Source organism: Saccostrea echinata, unplaced genomic scaffold (assembly GCF_033153115.1).
Source record: "Saccostrea echinata isolate AGI-Se365-2 ecotype Australia unplaced genomic scaffold, CSIRO_AGI_Sech_v1 ptg000030l, whole genome shotgun sequence".
In the NCBI taxonomy this organism is placed as follows: domain Eukaryota; kingdom Metazoa; phylum Mollusca; class Bivalvia; order Ostreida; family Ostreidae; genus Saccostrea; species Saccostrea echinata.
Window position 1 is genome coordinate 30,389,080 of NW_026889779.1, and position 22,643 is coordinate 30,411,722.

The following is a 22,643-nucleotide window of genomic DNA, read 5'->3' on the forward strand; positions in this document are numbered from 1 at the left end:
CTATACTGATTGTTACCTGTAAATTTACCTATTTCTGGTTTCTACATCTCTTCAGATTCTACAATGATTGCTACATGTAAATTTTATCTTTTTCTGGTTTCCACAACTCTTTAGATTCAGTTCTACATTGATAGTTACCTCTAGGTTTTTCTTCTATTTCTACATCTCTTCAGATTCAGTTCTTCACTGATTGTTACCTGTAAATTTTACCAATTTCTGGTTTCTACTTATCTTCAGATTCTACAATGATTGTTACCTGTAAATTTTATCTATTTCTGGTTTCTACATCTCTTCAGATTCAGTTCTACACTGATTGTTACCTCTAGGTTTTTCATCTATTTCTGGTTTCTACATCTCTTCAGATTAAGTTCTACACTGATTGTACGCAGATCATCCAAGTCATCAACATGGAACACATTTGAAGGTTTAGAAGCCATCATATTCAACTCTTCCGAATCAAAATCTCCCGCACCTATATGCATAAGAGGTAATGCTATTATGAACGGAATATTCAACAAGCACCTGAACAAAAATAGGAATAGTATAGCTCATATTAATGACACATATTTTTCAGAATTACTACAAACTTAGATCAATTTTTAAAATTGAAAAAAAAAAACAAACTTGAAAATCGACAAGATAATGAAAATACATATAGAGTGTGGTAAAAACAGCTTTACATCAAATGAGCTTCATTGTCTTTATGTAGTCAAGTTTTTATCTTGCACACAAAACAATATATGTTCTCATGTCTGAAAAATGGCAAATTATCAAGCCTGCTGGAGTTTTTCTTTCATATTTATACAAAATAATAAGGTTGAAAAATGCATTGCAAGTCAGAGCTTTCAAATGAAAAAAAGTGGCAATATTTGGCAAATATTGAAAACAGAATTTTTGAACATAAAAAATCCCAAATCTTATTATATGTGAGATTGTTCTTACTTTTGTATCCATTTATTTTCTTTTTAGAATTTATCACAGATTTAAGCAACCACTTCCGAAATAAATGAGTGTCAGTAAAAAAAAATTATGCAATTAGCTAACACAAACCTCAGATGTTAGTACACTGTACTATAGAGAAAAATTCAATTCAAAATGAGTTGTATGAAAATGTGCAATATACAGAAGCGCACATGAACTCATATGATGCAGAAGCACACTTAAAATAGCTATGTGTTTTTTACTTAATGAAATATGGAGATAACGAACAGTATTCAAGATCAATAATCCAGTAAACAATACAAATTAAAGCTCTCATATTCGAAAACGATCCATCTGTAACTCGTCTTTATAACATACCCACAAAGCAAATTTAATGCAATTTAATACTTATGTCACCGTGCCATGTAAAAGCGCAACAATAATGATTTTGTTAAGCAATCGATTTCGTTTCAGTGAAGACGTCAAAGCTGTAGCAAGAACAGTGTCATTCTCTCTTAAAATAAGGCAAGCACTCAGGGTTAACTCACTGATCAACTCACTTATATAATCATTAATTTCATTGCATGAATACCTGATTTTTCACAGCATCCTATATCACAGTAAAATAATATTATCAATTAACTATGTGTGGTCTATAAAGAAATAAGAAATTACTGCATGGTTAAAACACATCCATCTGTAATCAATACTTATGGACTTCAGAAAGATTTTATAACTTCTGTACACAACTTTAAAATTGAAGCAATTCAGTTATAATTATATCCAGATACATATAGTTCAGTTTATAAATCATGAAAATTAAACACACGCATTTCAAATACTACCATGCAGGAGGGAATTGGCTAAACAATTATGACAAGGAAAATAATTTAATCCTTAACATCATGGTTCACTACTGTTCTTTAAAAGATTTTTTTTAAAAAGTCTTCCTCTTAATCCCCATAAAAAATTTTAAATGCATATTTTGGCCAACTTGAGAGATCAGGGTTTATTCCTGGATGTATCAGTTAAGGCAGGTGTGTCCGGTCAACAGGGGATGCTTACTCCTCTTAGGCACCTGATCCCGCCTCTGGAATTTTCAGGGATCCGTTTTGTATGCCCTAGCTGTTCACAGATTTGTACTGTTTGAAGGTTTTTTTTTTTTTTAGATCGATCACTGTTCGTTATCTTCACTTTTTTTCTTTGTTACATTGCTAGTGTATGTTTCTTCACCAAAGGTAAAAGTAATGTATGCTACAGGAAAATTAATGAAAGAGCTATACCCAATACACTTTTCTGAGACAAAGTTTAAAAGAATGAACACAAAATAAAGAAAATTCCATATCAGGATAATTATTTTAATCCTTGGGCTTAATAAAAATACAAAACGTAGGATTCTTAATTCAATGAATGCCTTATATTTCTGTGTAAAATCCATACTCCTGTTTTGGCCCATCCTGACTCCTGGGGCTTCATTCCCATTAACTTGAATCTGTATTACATGACTTCAGATATTTAACGTGTATACTAGAAATTCATTTTTTTGACTTTAGAAGAAGAGAAAACTTTTCTGTTGTGACTCGACCCTAACCCTAGATGTTATAAATTAAACAAGTTAACAAATGAAAAATTTACAGAAAAACCGATCAGGGTAACTAAAACCTTGTCCTGTGTCACGGTCGGTGTATTTACATTAAACAATGCTCTAACAGCTTTGATGCGAATTTACAATTTACAATCCTCATTCTAATGTCGAATCCGTAGGAGTGAAACACTTTGGCAAAAAACGATCAGTCAATCAATTAATGGGAATATGCGTACTTACCAACAGCATACATTTCGATATTTGTGGCCTTGACCTGTTCAATATATTGCTTTAATGTATTAGGGTCCGTAGACTGTCCATCCGTCACAATGAAGCCTGTAAAAAATCAGCATATACAGAACAAGAGGCCCAAGGGCCTTAATGGTCACCTGAGTACAACAATTTAGAGGATCCATAAACTGATAAATGAAGCTTTAATTGTTGCCCAATAGCAAGAAAATTAGTACGATTAAGATCAACAAAATAATTGGTCTAGTATCTTTCTATCTGTCCCCCATTTATCACTATTACCATGCAGACGTTTAACAAAATGTCTATATTATTACTTCTCACATTGGCCTCACTTAGCCTTTGAAGAACATTTAAGAAGATAAGTTATTTTTGTTTCATTTTTATTCATCTATTATTTCCAAGTCTACCTGATTATTAAAACTATGAAAGTACTTTTTATATTATACAATAAATGTTCTTGCATAATTCTCTTATTCTATTAACCTTTCAAATACATTATCTACAGTGATTAATTATCAAAAGTGAATGGCAAAGGGGAATAACTTTACTCAATAGAATACAAATTAATAGAGCCCTGGCCAGCACCAGAACACTTGACTAAATGGTCCAGATGTTGAAAATTTACAAATTTGGAAGAGGTACCCTCATCATCATAACTATGCAATTAGTTGAAGATTTTCAAAGAATTCACACATTTTCACTATATTATCAAAAAGAGCCCCCCCCCCCCGAGAAACAACAGAACCCCTGGGACCACAAGTTTTAAAAATTTTGTAAAAGCATCCTTGCTCATCATAACTATACGCTTGTTTCTTTGCTTTATAACCAGGAGTAGAAAAAAATATTTTGAAAGAAATTATGAATTTTCACAATATAATTAATAGATTAGAGCCCCCCTCCCTTCATCAGAACCCCTGACCCAGGGGCCATGAAATTCACAATTTTGGAAGAGGCAGCCATGCTCATCGTAACAATGTACTTAGTTAGTTTATTTAATACCCAGGAGCAGAGAAAAAGATTTTCAAAGAATTAATGCATTTTCACTATTTAATCAATAGAGCCCCGCCCTAACATTAGAACCCCTGACCCAGGGGCCATGAAATTCGCAATTCTGGAAGAGGCAGCCATAATCATTATAACTATGTACTAAGTTACTTTATTTCATACCCAGAAGCAGAGGAGAAGATTTTCAAAGATTTAATGCATTTTCATTATATAATCAATAGAGCCCCGCCCTAAAGCCAGAACCCCTGCCCCAGGGGCCATGAAATTCACAATTTTGGAAGAAGCAGCTATGTTCATCATAAAAATGTACTTAGTTAATTTATTTAATACTCATGAGCAGAGAAGAAGAATTTCAAAGATATAATGCATTTTCACTATATAATCAATAGAGCCCCGCCCTAACACTAGAACCCCCTGACCCAGGGGCCATGAAATTCGCAATTTTTGGAAAAGGCAGTCATGCTCATTATAATTATGTAATTAGTTACTTTATTTCATTCCCAGGAGCAGAGGAGAAGATTTTCAAAGATTTAATGCATTTTCACTATTTAATCAATAGAGCCCCACTCTAACACCAGAACCCCTGACCAAGGGGCCATGAAATTCATAGTTATGGAAGAGGCACTCTTGCTCATCATAACTATGTACTTACTTAGTTCATTTAATACCCAGGAGCAGAGAAGAAGATTTTCAAAGAATTAATGCATTTTCACTACATAATCAATAGAGCCCCGCCCTAACACCAGAACCCCTGACCCAGGGGCCATGAAATTCACAATTTTGGAAGAGGCAGTCTTGCTCTACATAACTATGTACTTAGTTAGTTTATCCAATACCCAGGAGCAGAGATGAAGATTTTTAAAGAAATAATGCACTTTCACTATATGATCTATATAGCCCCACCCTAGCACCAGAACCCCTGATCCTGGGGCAATGAATTTCACAATTTTGGTAGAGGGCTCAATGCTTATTACAATCATGCCAGCAGTTTGACTGCTTGATGCCCAGGAGTAAAGAAGAAGATTATTAAAGATTGCTTTAATTTTGGTGGTTTTAGCCCCACCCCTTAGGCCCCAGGGGGACAGGGACCATAAAATTTTTGTCCCCCTTCACCCATAGATGCTATATGCCAAAATTGGTTGAAATTGGTTGAGCGGTTTCAGAGAAAATGCTGAAAATGTTTAAATGTTAACGCATGACGCACGACGGACGACGACGGACTAAAACGGATAGCAATAGGTCTCCTGAGCGACTCAGGTGACCTAAAAAAAGTTACGAGGAATAATCAGACATTGCTTCCCTCTCCACTAAACGCCCTGCAGTGTGTACCGACATTTTTGAATTCTTGAGTTGAAGTTTGACCTACATTTAAAAAAACTTTTAACTTTAGCCTTGAGCTGACATACGGGGGCATAAGTGTTTCACAAACACACTTTGTTTTCTTTGTTATTACCTTGCTAAAACTTTAAAAATAGTTTCTTGTGACCCCATCCTATTCCAAGTGGACTTGATCTTAAAAATAGACCCTATTATTCCTGAGAAGTCTTTTGAAATTTATTCCTTATATATTTAAAATAAATTTCTGATCCCTATTGATGCTCTTCCTGAGCCAAAACAGCTTTGATTTGAACAAATTTGAATCTTCACAACATGGGATCGATATACTATTAATATAAGTAATATGTCACTGTTCTTTTTAAGAGAAAAAAATACACAGGTAGTTTACAGAAAACACATGACAGAGATTCCAGACACGATTCGATCAGAAAAAGCTCAAGTGAGTTTTTGGCCCAGGGGCTAAAGCAAACAACCAAAAAATATTAATTGCACAATTTCAATTCTTTGATTGAAAAATTTGAAATTCTATGTAATTAAAAATAGTATCGTGTTTCACAATTACCGATTTTTTTGACACGAGGATCACGTCTTGCAGTGTTTCTAAATTGTTCAAGCATGATGTTGAAAGCTTTGTGTGTGTACGTATCTCCAGTGGTGAACTTCTCTCTCAGAAGAGCATCCTTAACGGCATCATTTGTTGTGTAAGCTGACAATCCGAATGACAAGGAAGCATTAGTGCTGAAAGAGATGAGCCCCACTCGAGAATCATCGCGTCCCGTCCCAACGATGATGCTGTCGATGATACGAGCAATGAAGGAAAGTTCCTTGTTGAAGTTTTCTTGGCTTTGAAGACTGGAGGACTTGTCAACGATGAAGAAGATATCAGCAGGATCACTCTCACATACTGTTCAAATTATGAAGATTTAATATTAAAAAAACCCATATATATTATTTAATTTTGATACAGGTATATAATTTTCTTTTTCGGTCCAATAGAATGTTTCAAGATATTTTTGTTGTTAAGATAAATGTTCCAGTAGTTAATAACACATAAATTATAGGAAAGCAAAAATTAAAGTTGAAAGAATTTAAACACCCTTACAAAAACACGTAAACAAAGACATAATTATTTAACGTATATTCCTTTTTTGATGAAGCTACCCTATAGAGAAAAACTATTCCTTCAAATATTCATATATTTTTAAGTTTTGCTAAGTTTTTAATTAGATGCTGTTCTTTCGAAAGCTTCTAGTAGATACTAGTTGACCTTTTAAGTAACTAAATAACAAGCATGATGGTGATCGTTGTTCTTTTATGTTTCATGAATGATTTAACAACATTGCACAAGTAATATTGTGATGATTTGGGTATTTTGTCGTGAAAGCTGTAACAACTGCGTGCTTGAATGAATTAAAAAGGCATGAGACACAAGCGTTTTAGCCATATGTGACAAATAATGAAAGAAAAATAGAAAAATGATTATCAATTTGTTTTAAAAATAATGAATATTTTGAAGCAACAAACTGCGACTCTGAAATGCTATATATACAAGTAGTTATTATGACATTATTGAAATATTACCGATTATGTTAAGTCAATGATATGAAGAAGCAAAAGAGACATATTTTGATCGGAAAAGTACTCAAACCATCTGAAAAAATATTGAATATTCAAAATTGAATTCTTTAAAAAAAAAGTGTTTCTAACTTTTAACAAATACTACGCATGATATACAGAATCATTTTAAATGTTCATTGACAAAATGTACACAAGCAAATAAATCTATTAAATGCAGCAATTAAACTACATAGCTAATAACTACTGATGGCGATGAATTGTCCATAAATCAGAGCAGTGTGATACTTGGCGGTCAAATTGGCGGACTGAAAAGGTTAAATCATTAGTAAACATCTATCATGCTAAACCAGTGAAACCGTACATAATTATACCTTCATGCATCATTAGAAAGTATTATACTTACTTGGCGGTCGAGTGGAACGACCTGAAAAGTTTTAATAATGAGTATATATTCCTAACATGCAATACATAGATATGTGTATGTTACAAAAAATATACACGGTCGTGCGTCATTAGAATCAAATCCCTAATGCTGTGGAAACACATTAAAACAAATATTATTTGACTTAGGTATTATCATTCTAAGTGACTACAAGAAATAAAGTCTATCCTGGTTTGTATTTCATTGTTTCATACAAAATAAAGACTCCAAAACCCTTAAATCCTAAAAATAATTTTTGGTTTCGTTTGAGTCATATAAAATAAAAACCCCAACCCCGTAGTAAACCCTACAAGGAAACGTTGTTTTGACTATTAGCAACAATTTACAGACTGGACAGCGAGAAAGACCACCTGGACATAGCCTGGAAACTATGGTACTTCTTAACATCTGTAAGGCATCAAGGTCATCCACCAAGAACTTGTGGTCACTCACTGGATCAGATGCCATCATCTGTAGCTCTTCTTGGTTTATACTCATTCCAACTCCTATAACAGTGTTAAAACTGAAATTTCGATTACGCATAAACTTGTAATTGTATCTATTACTTACGTATTAAATGAAATATTGTTTAAATCCCCGATAAAAGCATCCTTTCAACATATATAGGGCACCTTGCGTTTTCATACAACACAAATCTTTCGCATTATTGTTTTACTTTATCATAATTTATAAAAGAAAAAGGATATATTTCATACCATGATTTACAAAAATTGTAATATGTTATTATCAAATATTTCCGTTTAAAAATTTTCAGCTGACTATATTTTAGGAATCACTGTCTAGTTTGTTGGGCATGCCAGGGACATCAACGACAGTTGCAAACGTGAGATAATTTATGCATAACGGGCTTTGCCCGTTATATATGCAAATTATCCCACGTTTCCACCTATCGTTGATGCCCTGGTATACCCAACATACTAGACAGTAATTCTTTATATTACATTTATATATGAAATAAAATTGTAAATATAAATTTAAAAATGCTAATTTAAAATACACGATCGAGGCACTCCATGTTAATTTCAAAAGTCACCGCCCACTGACGTCAGACACAAAGACACCGCACGAGATTGACATGCATTTTAGGCTCCTGATCTTTCACTTGGCGAAATTCACATTCAGGTGTAATTCACTCACCTTACTTTCTCAGAGTTATAACAGAGAAAACACACACACACACACACACATATATATATACACATTTGTTTATATATATTGCATCATATCCTACCTATTGCAAACATTGTGATTCCTCTTTGCTTGACCTTTTTGATGACTGACTGTGTCCTGAAAGGGTTAGTGGACCCTCCATCAGTAATGACCACGCCTACACTCCGCCTTCCCGGAACTCGGATACTGTCAAACTGTTTATACATCATTTCTAACGCTTTATCAGTGTATGTATTCCCACCCACCCACGGCAGATTGAGTACTTTATTCACAAAATCCCTCTTTGATGTAAACATTGTCAAAGGTATCGACATTTCAGCATCGTCACTGAAAGTTATCACAGAAATTCTGGATTGACCCATATTGTCCGACAGAGCGTTCACTACTTCTGTCACAAACTTGAGCTCCTTCAGAAAGTTTGTCGCGGCCATTAAACTCCATGAGCTGTCCAGAACAAAAACAAGATCTACTGGCTTCGAACAATCTGTAACTGTATGCCAAGATACCTGCTAGCTGTGTGTTTCAAATACATGATATTCATATTGAAGAGAAGTATAATTGCATTTATCTAAAACCAAAAACAATCATTTCTTGATTCAATTTTGAAAGTTTAACAAAAATATTGAGCACTCAAAGACAGACATGTTGGACTACATTTGATTATGAAATTTGTATTTGATAGCATGAGAACTATATATTACTGAAATCATAATTTTGTTTTTCACAGAGACGATACCATCAGGTTAATTGTATAATCTAAAGAAATAGAAAAAAAAAATGAATTCATACTTCAAAAGCATTTTCTGGTATACGTAAAATTAATTTCTGCTAGATGTAACATTAATTTCCATCTTATACAAATCTTCAATACTTTACATATATACAAACACATATCTTTATATTCCTCTAACTCGACTGCACTCAAGCATTATAGAAAGTGTCAACATATTAGATGTTACTGTTTACAAATTATCTAGAACAAAATCGTCATCAGCTGGTGTCAGGTCCAAACTAAAAGTACAATGAAGAAGTCCTTTAACTGAGACTATCTAACAATCAGAATTCTATGTGATTGTTAACAGAGACTATTTATTAATCTGAATTATATGTGATTGAGATACCATGCTAAATATTGGGATCAGTTTTTTTTTCTTCTAAGAAAGAACGCGGGACTGCAATGATAACATGGGCTTGAGATAACAATCAAAGTATATTTACTTTTAAATGATTTTTTTAAGGTTTCCTTCCCAAATTTTACCTACACAATCCGTCCCCTAGTATAATTAAAAAATTACAAATTAATGATATATAAATATATTTTAAAGTTATCTTAGATTCTGAAGGATTTGTTACAATGATTTTATTTCAATGCTAAAATTAATGGAGTCCTATTTCACATGCAGCTTGAAAAAAATGATTCTTTTTCTGAACATGCGTTTACAGGAAAATAAAATATTGTAAAATCTTACATAATTAAATTATAAAATCACAGATTATTGAATAAATTGTAAGTAAATGTGTGGTGGCAGGGATGGAACGTTAATGCAAGGGTGGGGTCCAATACATACGGTGCAATAAAATGTTAGTTATTAAATTCTACGACATGCAAAAGACAACACGAATGTAAACTTACAGTCTGACGGTGGGGCTAAAATATTGTGAACAAAAAAGTTAGCAAAACATCACTTATAACATTTTGAAAACATAATTCGATTGAAACTTTAGAATTTTAACTGAGGACAGTGACACAGATACAACAGAGATAATATTGTTTCACATCCCTGATATAAGTCATATTGATTCAATGTTGGATTTATAAGACACGTATAAACATTTTTAAAAAGTTTTTAAAAAACATTTTGGCCTGTTTTTCAAAGAAATTATCGTTATTTATTTTTTTTTTATAAGAAAACAACATTTTTATTTTGAAATTGAATAGATAAACTTTACTTTTGGATATTTAGAAATAAAGGTAAAGAGGAAATAAATTAGTGCTTATTGTAGCATATGTTTCATACTTGATTTTTGAAATATTACAAAAAGACACATTCGTGTTCACAAACAGCAATTCATTTTTATAAATTAATTAACAACTAAATATCACATTAAAAGTACCCTGAGAATTGGTGGGAAACCAATAAACAAAGATTCATTTGAAAGCACTACGGATGACTTGGCCACAACCCAAAATTAACATAAAGACGAATCGTTAAACTAATTAGTATTTGACTAGGCTTGCTGAATATCATGAGTCTTCTTTAACAATTGTTGCGAAAACTCGGCAGAAACGAATTCTGAATGTCTATAGTATCCAGTAGGTACACATTGTTGCTCTTCGGTGAGGAGGCAATATCTGTCAGTTCACGCATGTCGGCGTGTGAACTAACGCCTGTAATAGAGAATCATTAGAATATATATATATATATATATATATATATATATATATATATATATATATATATATATATATATATATATATATATATATATATATATATATATATATAGTTATTCTATTAAAGAAAGAAGATACATGTATTTAATTTGAAAGAAATCATAAAATTATATAAAAAAATTGTAAAACTTTTAAAGACACATAAAAAATACCAATTGCCACTATCCTAAAACCGCTCTCATGAATTCTTCTCGTCATGTTTGAAGTAAGCTTTGGTCTTGTTGAATGTCCATCTGTAAGAACTATCCCAACTGCTGGTTTTCTGGCATTGGAAACAGAATTGAGGTATCTTAACTCGTCTAGCATTAGTTCCAACGCGATGTCGGTATATGTATTTCCTCCAAGGAAGGGAAGGCGTGTTACATTTTTAATCAAATCATCTTCATCGAAGTACTGATTTAATGTCATGACGTCACTGAACGTAATAACAGACACACGTGATTTTCTAAAGTCTGTAATGCCTTCTTTGATGACGTCAATTACAAATGCAACCTCCTTCCGGAAGTTGAAATCAGGATTACCAACAATTCCCAGACTGGAGGAACTATCTAACACAAAAACCAGATCAGCATGGGACGGGCAACCTATAACATCCAAAGTTAGGGAGAAAGAGCCAAATAGACTGAAGCAGAGTTAATAGAACCAAATGAACTAAAGCTGAATTTATAGTCAGTGAGTATTTGTAATAGTTAGACAGTTTGTGTAAAGAAGAGATTACACTATTGTGTGTGAATGATGAAAATGTAAACTATTGTTTGATTACTCACTAAAGGAGGCGGTTGGGGACGCCAAAGATAAATACTTTGCATCTGAATAAAAAGTAAAATGTATTTTACATTAAAGGTATTTATGAAATGGTCTTTTTTTTCTCAAGCATCATCAAGATTTCAAAAGCATATACCTCGACAGATCTGCGATGTCAGGAGTGATTTGAGGATCTTATTGTTGACTCCTAAATCGTCTACCATAAACATGTGATTGTCGGAGGGATCTGAGGCTATCATTGACAGCTCTTTTGTATTGATGCTTACTCCCACACCTTTAAAGTAAACCTTGCTTCCAAAATTCATACCATTAACTTCTTACTTCATCATATTATTGATTGTTGGGCAGTGCTTTTAATGAATTCAAAAATTTCATATAGTCTCTACCAATTTTAATTTTGGAATAAAATTTAGATTGTCTATAGTTTATCTTATACAATCTATCATAAGTCTATCTTTACTAGTGTCAAAAATTAGATTAAGTTTTAAAATTCCATTGAAGCATATTCTGAGCTATGGTCGCTAGTAAAGAAGAAAAACCCACCTATTGCAAACAGTTTGACAAATTTATATTTCTTAAGTCTGGACACAACCTCTTCTAACCTAAAGGGACTGGTCGATCCCCCATCACTGATAAGTATGACAACAAGCGGTCTTCCAAAATCGGACTGGACAGAATTCGTCTTCCGTTCAACATGTTGTAAAAGTATACTAAGAGCTTTGTCTGTATTTGTGTTTCCTCCAATCCACGGCAAGTTTAGAACTGTTTGCATAAAATCGTTTCCATTTTGAAAGATGTGTTCCTTTGCCTCGTCAGCGTATGTAATCACTGACGCAGAGGCATGATTAAAATCGAGGCGAAGATCATTCGCAAGTTCTGTCACAAAGTGGAGTTCCTTTTGAAAGTTTTTCTCACTGTTAAGGCTCCAGGAACTGTCCAGAACAAAAACAATGTCGAATGCTCCACTACAATCTAAAAGATCAGATATTTAATAACAAATACCAGTATATTATAAATAACAAATACCATTATTTTATCGAACTAGTATCTTAAGATAAAAAAAGTTGAAAAGCAAATCAATAATGCAACATAGAATACAGTTAATATCTATGAACTTAAAACGTTTGTCAACGTACTTATATGTTTAAGATAATGCTTTTTAAAAATTTTAGCTTTTTGCAAGATTTCGCTTCATGTAAAACTTTTTACATGGAATTTCACATCCAATCTATGTAAAAAAGGTTCAGAAGGAATCTTGCCAGGAGAAAAAGTCACTCAACCTACCCTGATTGTTGGAGGGTATTTTGTTTTCTTGATCATTAATCGCGCCTGAAAAACAAAAGCAAAAGCAAGGGTCATATATTACCCATAAAAATTTAAAATGAAATTAATAATTAAATAATTGTTCAAGAGGAAAAAATGGGACAAATTATGTCAAGTATTCTTCCAAATAAAAAAAAGACCATAGATGCCTTACCATTACATATTGTTTGTGCAATACTGTTAACAGTGACGGATTTTTCCATGAACATGTTTGAAGGTTTAGATGCTATCATTTTTAATTCATCAACATTCACACTTTCTCCCATTCCTTTAAAAACAGAAGTAATAAAATAGAAATAATTTTTAGTGTAACGAGTAGATCATATATTCAGTCAATTATCGTTACGTATAGTTTACTTGTATTACATATGTTCTTTCGATACAATTCAAAAAGAAGTGTTTTAAAATACTATAAAACTTTAAATTAAACCTTTCAAATTTAAATACGAGGGTTGTCCATAAGTACGTGGACAATGACGTTTTTGTCCATCTGAATGATCCTAAATATACTTATTGTATAAAAAAAAATATTTTTTATGAAAATCCAAGTCATAATAGTTTGGTTTTAATTGTTTGAACTTAATATTTTTGAAAAAAAATCTGTAAAGGTCGCGAATAGTGCGTATGGACAAGGGTAAAAATGGCATAAACTTTGAAATAAAGTTTTTGGATTAAAATGATTATTTTCTTAATAAAACTAGTCAAAGTTTAAAAAAATGAAATATGACGCAAATTAATCGAATATCGTCATCACTTACTGGACATACAGTGAAAATATTAAGAAAACCCGGAAGAAATATGCTTCAAAAATTGACAGAAAAAGCGACGTAGGTCATTTGAATGGAACAGCGGATAATCATACAATTATGTTTTAATATGGTGGAAACGACGTCATAGTCGTGGTTTTTCAACAGTGTGCACAATTTGGGAGACAATTAAGAAATAAGGTATCATTTTTTGAGTTTTATTGGGATGTAAAACGGGTTGGTCACGTGATCAAATCCCATAAAGCCCGAAGGGCTTTATGGAAGATTTGATCATGTGCCAACCCGTTTTACATCCCAATAAAACTCAAAAAAATGATACCTTATTACTTATATTTACACTTGTTGCGAATTGATGCCTACAACGCTTTTCCATACATTCCTCTGATTGACCTAGATAAGCGCTTCAGTTAAAATGACGTAACAAAAAGTAGTTCCATATATTTCAACTATTTAATTAACACTGATTAAAAATAAACAGTAGTTTAAGTTAAATGAACATTGTATTTTTTACAAAAGTAAAACTACAAGAGAATTACTGTGTATTTTGAAAAAATCGGGGAAAACTTTGCGGAATGTCACTACTTCCGTTGAAGTAAAGAGGTCCCAAGGCGTCTATTTGAAGTTAAAAACACAGTGATTGAAAACAGACTTTGAGAGGAAATCAGACGACATGGAGGTGCTGACGGAAGAACTAGCATCAAAAGCAGGATGATTTTCCTTTGGAATTTCAGAGAAATGCTTTTCTTGTTCACGAGGAGAAACGGAGGAAGAAGCTAATGGAGTGAACGTCGTGGATGCACTGCACGAAAGGTTGGTGTTGCTATGATTGCCATTTTGATCAGGATTTGTTAGCAGAGACAGGCATGAACTTACGGATCTTTTTTGCTCATTTGACAAATTTCGATTGTAGGTTTTTAGAGACGCTTCGCTACGATGTCCACTCATGAACATTATCTGTCGTGACTCGAATCCATGATCACTCATTGCAGTAATAGCCGTGGCTCTCAAGCAGTGAGGGGTGTAAGACTTCAGACATTTAGATGACTTGCAAATATCGGACATATAGCCACTGAATGATCTCTTTGCCAAAGGTTTGGAAGTATACCAGAGGTCAGATCCAGAGTTCAATAGGGCATCCTTGAAACATGTATTAAATAGACTTGTAGCACTGGGATCTGTCTTGCTCATTAACAAGCGCAACATTTTTACAGGACAGGTTTCACTTCTAGGAACCTCGTATATACGCTTTCCAGAAGGAGCTTCATCAGATGCAATACCTCCTTGGAAGTTTTTCTGTTGTGTTTCGTGACAAAGAGTTATGTATTCTAAGTTGTTCTCATCTTTGTGAAATTGAAAAGAATCCATTAGTAATTGATGATGAAACTCTAAACCCCTTGTAACTAAATGAATAGACAAATTGTACCAAACACACTGGCGAAGGACAATTGGAGAATGCGGAGCAGAAAGAAAATATGTAGAGATGCGCTGAAGATCTTCAGGATGAATGACTGTTTTATGGTTGGTGGCCCTTGATGCACCAGTTTTTGTCAGGGATTTGAGCATTCCATCTAAAGTATGATTCGCTGTTTTAAATTCCTTATCTCGAACAATATCGATGGATCTACCCAAATCCTGAAGGTGCCTATTGATTGCAGCGCGAAGATTCTTTAAACTATTTTTGTGATAATTTTCAGCTTGTGCAACTGTTAACTCTGCCGTCCTTTTTGAAGTTGATTTGGGTTTGGCTTCGCAATAAAATTTCCTCAGTTTTTCAGCAAGGATCTCAGAAGTGACAGTTTTGAAATCAAGAACATCAGAAAAGACCTCCAAGTGCCAATCTATAAATTGTAAAGGGAATTTATTTAAATCATTGATTTTGATCGCATTAATCATGTTAATTTTTATTTATTTATTTTATAGTTAAATTTTTGTTTGTAGTTTTTCTGTTTACTGGTTTGCATGTTTAGTTGTTTTTTTTTTATGTTGATTTAAAAATTATACTTTATTTTTGTAAGTTAACTGCATTTCTGTTATGTTTTGTTTGTTTGTTTGTTTGAAATACATTGAATTCTTTCATTAGAACCACCTGCTGAAACTGCAGAAAAAATATGGTATGCCTTTGTGCTGGTGAATGTATTGTTATACTGTAAATATACTTGTAGAACATACCTTTGCCTTATTTACAAGGATATATTGATATCGGCATTGTTTGAATTTTGATTGGTTTAATTTGTTTATCATTTATATTCCTTGTTTGTAGTTTTTTTTAGAGGTACTTATAACATATGTACCTTGAAAGAGTTTCACTCCCCACTGAGTATTTCTTTTTGTTGAAATGGATTGTCTGGAGTCCTCAAACTGTTTCAGATCTTCCTCGGTCATTGACTTAAATCTCTTAGAAGGGGGGGTGGGCATACCAGGGCTAGGAAGTCCCTCCATATCAGACATCTTCAGCTCCTTCTCGACCTCTTCAGTCTCTTCAACGCTTGCTGGGGCCATAAAAGGGAGATCCAATGCGGCCAGAATATCATTATCAAAGAGAAGGTACAGCAACAGGTCGTCATCACAGAGTTCAAAATTTCCAAACTCAGCCATGATAGTTATGTTTTGGTAGGGGGGGTTGAAAGCAGACGTATATTATGATAAATGAATAAAAAAAGTTTTTTGTAATAAAAAAAAGTTTGTTTTTGAACAGATTTTATTTTGTTTACGAAAATGATTTTTTTTTTCATCCGACATTGTGTGAACAACACCTTTTATTTGATTTCAGACGGTTTTGTTTACGTTCGTAGTAAAAGTAGTGACCTAGTTCCCAGGAGGTCAATGTATTCATGCGCACTAATTAGCATGTGACCTCTTGAACCCAAACTTGTTTTTATAGAGATGTAAAAACGCCTTGTTCAAATAGTGTTATATAGGGGGAAACATTTGCAAGTGTAAATATTACAAGATGAAAAACATTGTTATTTGATGAAAACATGATATTCCTATTCATGACGTTGCTAAAATCTAGCACAATGTCGGGCTTGGCTGTGTAGCCTGTGTATATGAAGTGTGTACACCGATGACGCTCATAAATTATTGTATATTGTTTTGAATTTTAAAATTTTAATCAATTATGTTCTGTTTTTAAATATTATCGCATACATTTGGCAGTGTTGCAGAGTATCAAAAAATAAATAAAAGAAATAGCTTGTGTCAACGAACATGTGATAATTCAAAATTCATATCTTTGACGTTATGAAATTATATAGCTTTACGTCAGACTGGGTCGTGCAGCTTGCATATAAGAAAATTTAACTTAAAATGGATGAATATACATTGTACATGTAAGTAATGATACTAAGTTCTTGTAGATAAATTAATGAATCCTATATAACATAACCATAAATAATAGATAATCTTGATAGCATGATTCCAGAGTACCTGGTGGACTTAGAGAAGATTAAGATTAAGATATCAAGAAAGGAACAGGTTATCAATGAAATGGATTGCGAGTATATAAAGGTTCTGTTCACCTATATTTGCCCTTCCATTTCCATTTCACCAAATAAATTCAACCAGTCTTCTTTAAAGGTATGTCTGCTTGTTTCTTTTCTTTTATTATCATATGTTTCTTTACTTTATTGTCTTAATATCAATTTGTGCTCTTTTGTGATATATGTTGTTATAATCATGATAGTTTTATTTCAGATTATTTTGTAATCATCTCTTTCCATTTCCATTTCATCTGATAAATTTCATTAAATTTATGTCTTCTTTTAAGTGACGATATATAAGAGTACTAGTCACGAAGACTACTACTCAAAAGTTTTTGAACACCCTCACGACAACCATACTAAACAAACCAAGCCAAGCAACTCTAAACTCAAACCCCACCTACTACCACAAAGAAACAACATAAATAACCTAGAAAACATATACAAAGTATTTACACCTATAACGTTCGTAAAAAATGTGTTGATTTTTTGATGTTTTTTGATGTTTTGATTTTTATATATTTACTAAATAATGGTCTATATTAAAATATTGTACACGTTTGACAGTGTGGTCATTATTAAGAAAATTATAGCATTTGACTACAAATTTTATGGACAACCCTCGCAATGTCTAATAGTTTAAATTTATTTTATTTGACAAATTCTAATGTCAAAAAATATACGGTAAGAAATATAAAAAAGTACAAAACAAGTTCACCAAGATTAAGGAGTTTTCTCAGCACGTTCTTGATTTTGTATATAACATACCAATAGTGAACATTTCTAGTTGACTTTTGTGAACTTTGAGTGCGCTTCTTTCTGTCCGATCTGGGGAAGTTGAAGCGCCATCTGACATTAGTATTCCTACTTGTCGTCTGCTGTTCGTTTTTCCCGCCGAAGCTTTAAGAACCATTTCTAGTGCATGATGGGTCATAGTGTTTCCTCCCCTCCAAGTTTTGGACAAAACTAAGGAAGGGAACTGTGTAATATCTGTGTAAGCGTGTAATTCTGATGTATCACTATAATCTACCGTAGTGATGGAGGAGTGACCATTTTTCATACCCATTGATTTTATCAAATCTGACGCCAGCTGGCATTCTCTTTGAAACTTTTCTGGTCCTATGCTATTAGACGTGTCCAATAGAAAATATAAATCAACATCTTCACAACCTAACAAAGAAATTCACGTAATGGTCATTACTTCTAATCTTGCATTAAATAAATAGTATACAGTTCTGACAGTATAATCACGAAATTTGGGCATTTAATGTACTCTTTACCTGTACACATTTCTAAGGCTAACGCTTTGACAATCTGTGTTGACATATTCATGTTTTGAACAAGAAAACTCTTTGATGATGGGACGATTTGCTCTAACATGTCTTTTGTCAATTCTTTACCTACTCCTAGAGAAAAAAGAAGGTTTGATAGTTTTTTTAAAAATAATTATTACATCAAATGCTAATAGACTAACGGAAAATGAAGTTCACTTACCTATAATATAAGTTGGAGGTGCAAGTCTATCTGGCCGTTGATGAAAAAAACCCTTGGAAGGCAATCCAATAGCCACAACAATATTCACAGAACCCGATTTCAATTCATTATCCAAACTATTTCTGTCATTTGATAATCCAGGACTTACATGATTGCTTCGAAGAGCGCCCAAAAAATTCTGAATATTCGGAAAAGACAGAACAGCATTTTTTCGCATCAGTTTAAACTTGTGATCACGTCCTATGCTTCTAGTAAGCCGAGTAACAAAATCAGTAACAATGTCCATATTCTGCTGGTACTGCTGCTGATACGCTAAATAGTCATCGAGGAAGACAAGCACGTTGGCAGTCTTGCTGACACACGCTTTAATGTAATCATGAAATCATGAATCTTTTAAGTTCATTTCTCAGAATTTTTACTAATATTCTCTGGAATTCTTTTATATTGCTTCTCTTTTATCTTTTATGATTAATTCAAGATGTGATAGAAATTCAAAATAAAAGAGTTTGACAACAAAGTGAACTTCAGAAATACTTTTAGTGAATTGGTATTTGATTGGCTATTATGTGCACGATAGCTAGCGATTAGCGGTATAGTTCTTACTTTGTTTACATTCTAATTGACAGCTAGGAAGGGTTAAAACCAAAGTCATCTTGTGTTAGCGTTCTTCTTAGTAACAACTCTGAAAACGTCACAGGATATAACAACTACGTCCTAAAACTAGGTTAAACTCAAAATTCGTCATAGCGTCTACATTTTGGCATAGCCTGTACTGACCTGCACTGGCATTACTACATCAACAGCAACCTTCTACAAGATACTCCACTAGCATACCCATACAGACATTTTTCAAAGTCATTAATAATAGAATGTGCGGTTAACAGAAAATGAAATTTACAAGTCTGAAAAAAAATTTTTCAGAAGTTGAAGATGAAAAGAAATTTGATTTGTTTTTAGCCATTGTCACTTACAAGCAGTGTATTGATCTGTAACACAAAAAATACCATTATATCCTGGTAAAAAGAGTGGTGCATCAGAGGAATAATCATCGTATTGGTTATCTTAAGGATATAATGATTAAAATATCTGTTATATCACCTTACTTACAAAACAATAATAATTTAAATTCATCATTAAACGATTAGTTTCTTTTTATTATCACTCTGTATGAAGGATATATAAAAACTATGTGTTTTTTTTCTTACAGGTATTGTATCAAAAGTATAGGCAATACATATAATGATAAGTAATGGTAATCTCACAGTTTACAATGTTTGAATTAGCCTGGCCATGGCAGTTAGTTGATTCATTTTCAAGTATGAAGTATGAAGTATGCTTTTAACTTATTTGTAATAGTAAAGGGGCATGGAGAAAAATTGACTTGTATTTGATTGCAAAGGTTAAAAATGTCGGTGCTGATACATATCGAGGTTCTACATGTATTTACTCATTTTGGCCAATGTAATAAATATGGTTTTGGACAATAGGCTTCCATACACAAAAGAATAACACACAATCAGATATTAGTTTATTTTAATTAACTTCAAAGGTTTACAGATATCATTTTCAATCCTCTTTCATATAAAAACTTAAATACCGGTTTCTATCAAACATTTTTTGAAACACAAAATTTCATCACAAATTATTTCTGACATTCATTTGATCTGGCTTCAATTAAATACATATCCCAAAGAAAACGAAAAAGGGAGTCGCATTTACACCTCAGTAGAGGCATTCTTGGACTATTCTGAGTAAATAAAAAGAACATTGAACCAAGGGAAACACGCCAAATCTGATATGACGAGATGTCAACACAAAAAGATCTCGAGTTTCTGTGCTATAATCAGAGACGGGTATCTCACATTGCCCATAGGTATCTGTGTCACCGTGCCTTCAGTACCAAAATCATGTTGCGAATTTTCACGAGACATTTTGCCTTTGTTCACACTTTATATAAATATTTATCAATTTCTATTAAATTACTTACCTTGAGTAGGGGCTGGGGTTCCTAAAAACAATTAAAAAGATAAGTCAGATGATCTTTCAATAATTGTAATTTACTTCTCAAGAATTTTTTTTGGAAACGGAAACTTGAACAAACATAAGCATAGAGGTTTCGCAGCAATCCTCATTTTTAGCACTTTTTTTCCGTCGATTTGTTTCAAGCTTGAATCTCTGTGTATGTTTTTTTTTAATATGATATTTGACAAATCAATTAAAATACAAACAATAAACAAGCAAACTCAGAGAATTGTGGTTGGGAACTTATTGATTGGGATGCAATGATCTATGGAATACTGTAGTTGTCTTGTGTGTCCTGTCTTGTCTGTCTATCATACTAAAAATGTTGTTTTAAGTAATATGTTTTGATGCAAAAGTTACGGCCAAGTTTAATTTTTTCAAACATCGAGGTCTAGCTAATTATGTCAAAATTCATAGTACATTCTGAAAGATCATATCACAGTTAAAGCACGTAAGAAATTTGGAAGCCCTGTCTCTTCTGGTGCAAAAATACGATCAAGTGTAAAATTTTATAAAGATGTCAAACTTCAAGGTCAAGGTCATGAGGTAAAACAACATGGTATATTTGGAAAGGTCTTGTAATGCACATGTAAAATATAAACGTCCTATCTATCAAGGTGAAAAGTTTCAGCCAAGGTTAAAATTTTTAAAAAGAAGGTCAAACTTCAAGGTCATAATTCATAAAACACCAGAAAACTTGTCACGGGTAATGCACAGGTAAAATTTGAAGGCCTTGCCTCTTCTGCAAAAGTTATGGCCAAGGTTTTAGTTTTTGAAAAGAAGGTCAAATTTCAAGGACCTGAGGTCAACTACAATTATCGCCATAGGACAAAAATGCCCCGACCAGGGTTCTTTAGAAATGTATCTTGCTTCTTTGTTCAAGATTAGGGTAAATGAAGATTAGTGAGGTCAAGGTCAGAGAGTCAAAGAAAAGGATAAAGTCAGAAAATTATGACATAGTTGAATAGCTGTCACCACTTTGTATAAATGTGTCAAATTTGATGAAAATATCTCGAATGGTTTCTGTAAAACATAGTTTTAAACACTATGAATAATAAGTCAAAAGTTATAGAGAAGGCCAACGTAAAAAATAAATGACACAGTTGATAAATTCTCACCAATATGTATCAGTGCAAGTGTTTAGATAAAGATATTTTTAATTCTTTGAAACTGAGCCTAATGTAAAATAAAGAATAGTTAAGGTCAAGGTCATAAATTTTCAATACCGTTGAATAGTTCTCACCAATATGTATCAGAATATATAATTAGAAAAAAATATCTTGAATAGTTTCTTTGAAATTGAGCTAAACACAACTATAATCAAAGGGAAGATCAAGATCCAAACATTTGATGCAGTTGAATAGCTCTCATCAATATGTAAATAAAGTTTAATAAAAATATTTTGAAGAATTTCTTTGAAAGTGAGCTTAAACACAAAGTTTGACAGACGGAAGAGTGGAAGACGGACATGACAAACACTTTATGTCCCGGCTGTATTCATGGCGAGGCATAAAAATCATACAAACATTTGGAAAGGTCTCGTCACAGATAATGCACATGCTAAAGTTGACAATTTTGCCTTGATATATGCAGAATTTTAAATTTTACGTTAGATATAGCTTTTTAAAAACTAAATTATAGATATTTTTCATGAGCAAATAATTTCAAAAATGGTATTGTCTACAAAAATCTTGAAGTCACTCCTAGTTTAAAAGAGTTAGGTTCACTTTATACATAAAATGGCCCTGTCTGTACATACCAATTTACTGACCAAGTCCCAATGTCCAATTTCAAACATCATTATAAAGTAGAGACTTAGTGCTTACATTTCCTATAAAAAGAATTTCCTCTGAGAGTCCAGGCTTCGGGGCCACCAACGCTGAGATTTTCTCAAATCTGAGATTTCTCAGAAAATTTGAGTTTTTCTCACCAAACTGTGCCACCAATGAAATATTTTCTCAAACTCAGACTTATCTTTTGAGTTTTTTTCTTAAATCTGAGATTTTTCTCAAATCTGAGATTTCTCTGAAACGTGTGTGCCACCAAC

General features: G+C 32.8%; 1 protein-coding gene across 2 annotated transcripts in view; it reads right to left on the reverse strand.

Annotated features, from left to right (window-relative positions):
* Positions 1 to 22,643, reverse strand: part of LOC133197686 (collagen alpha-1(XII) chain-like) — a 45,058-nt gene that overhangs the window by 1,589 nt on the left and 20,826 nt on the right. Inside the window, exons 6-14 of one of the 2 annotated variants that reach the window (XM_061333823.1) lie at positions 20,562 to 20,582; positions 9,925 to 9,939; positions 8,353 to 8,781; positions 7,472 to 7,606; positions 7,083 to 7,103; positions 5,664 to 6,005; positions 2,747 to 2,842; positions 1,514 to 1,531; positions 321 to 472 (exon numbers count right to left, since the gene is read on the reverse strand). In XM_061333823.1, the coding sequence (XP_061189807.1) occupies positions 336 to 472; positions 1,514 to 1,531; positions 2,747 to 2,842; positions 5,664 to 6,005; positions 7,083 to 7,103; positions 7,472 to 7,606; positions 8,353 to 8,781; positions 9,925 to 9,939; positions 20,562 to 20,582 (1,214 nt within the window). In that variant the 3' untranslated portion in view covers positions 321 to 335. Of the gene's footprint in view, positions 1 to 320; positions 473 to 1,481; positions 1,532 to 2,746; positions 2,843 to 5,663; positions 6,006 to 7,082; positions 7,104 to 7,471; positions 7,607 to 8,352; positions 8,782 to 9,924; positions 9,940 to 20,561; positions 20,583 to 22,643 lie in introns of those variants that run through there. The other variant, XM_061333824.1, reaches the window with a different exon arrangement.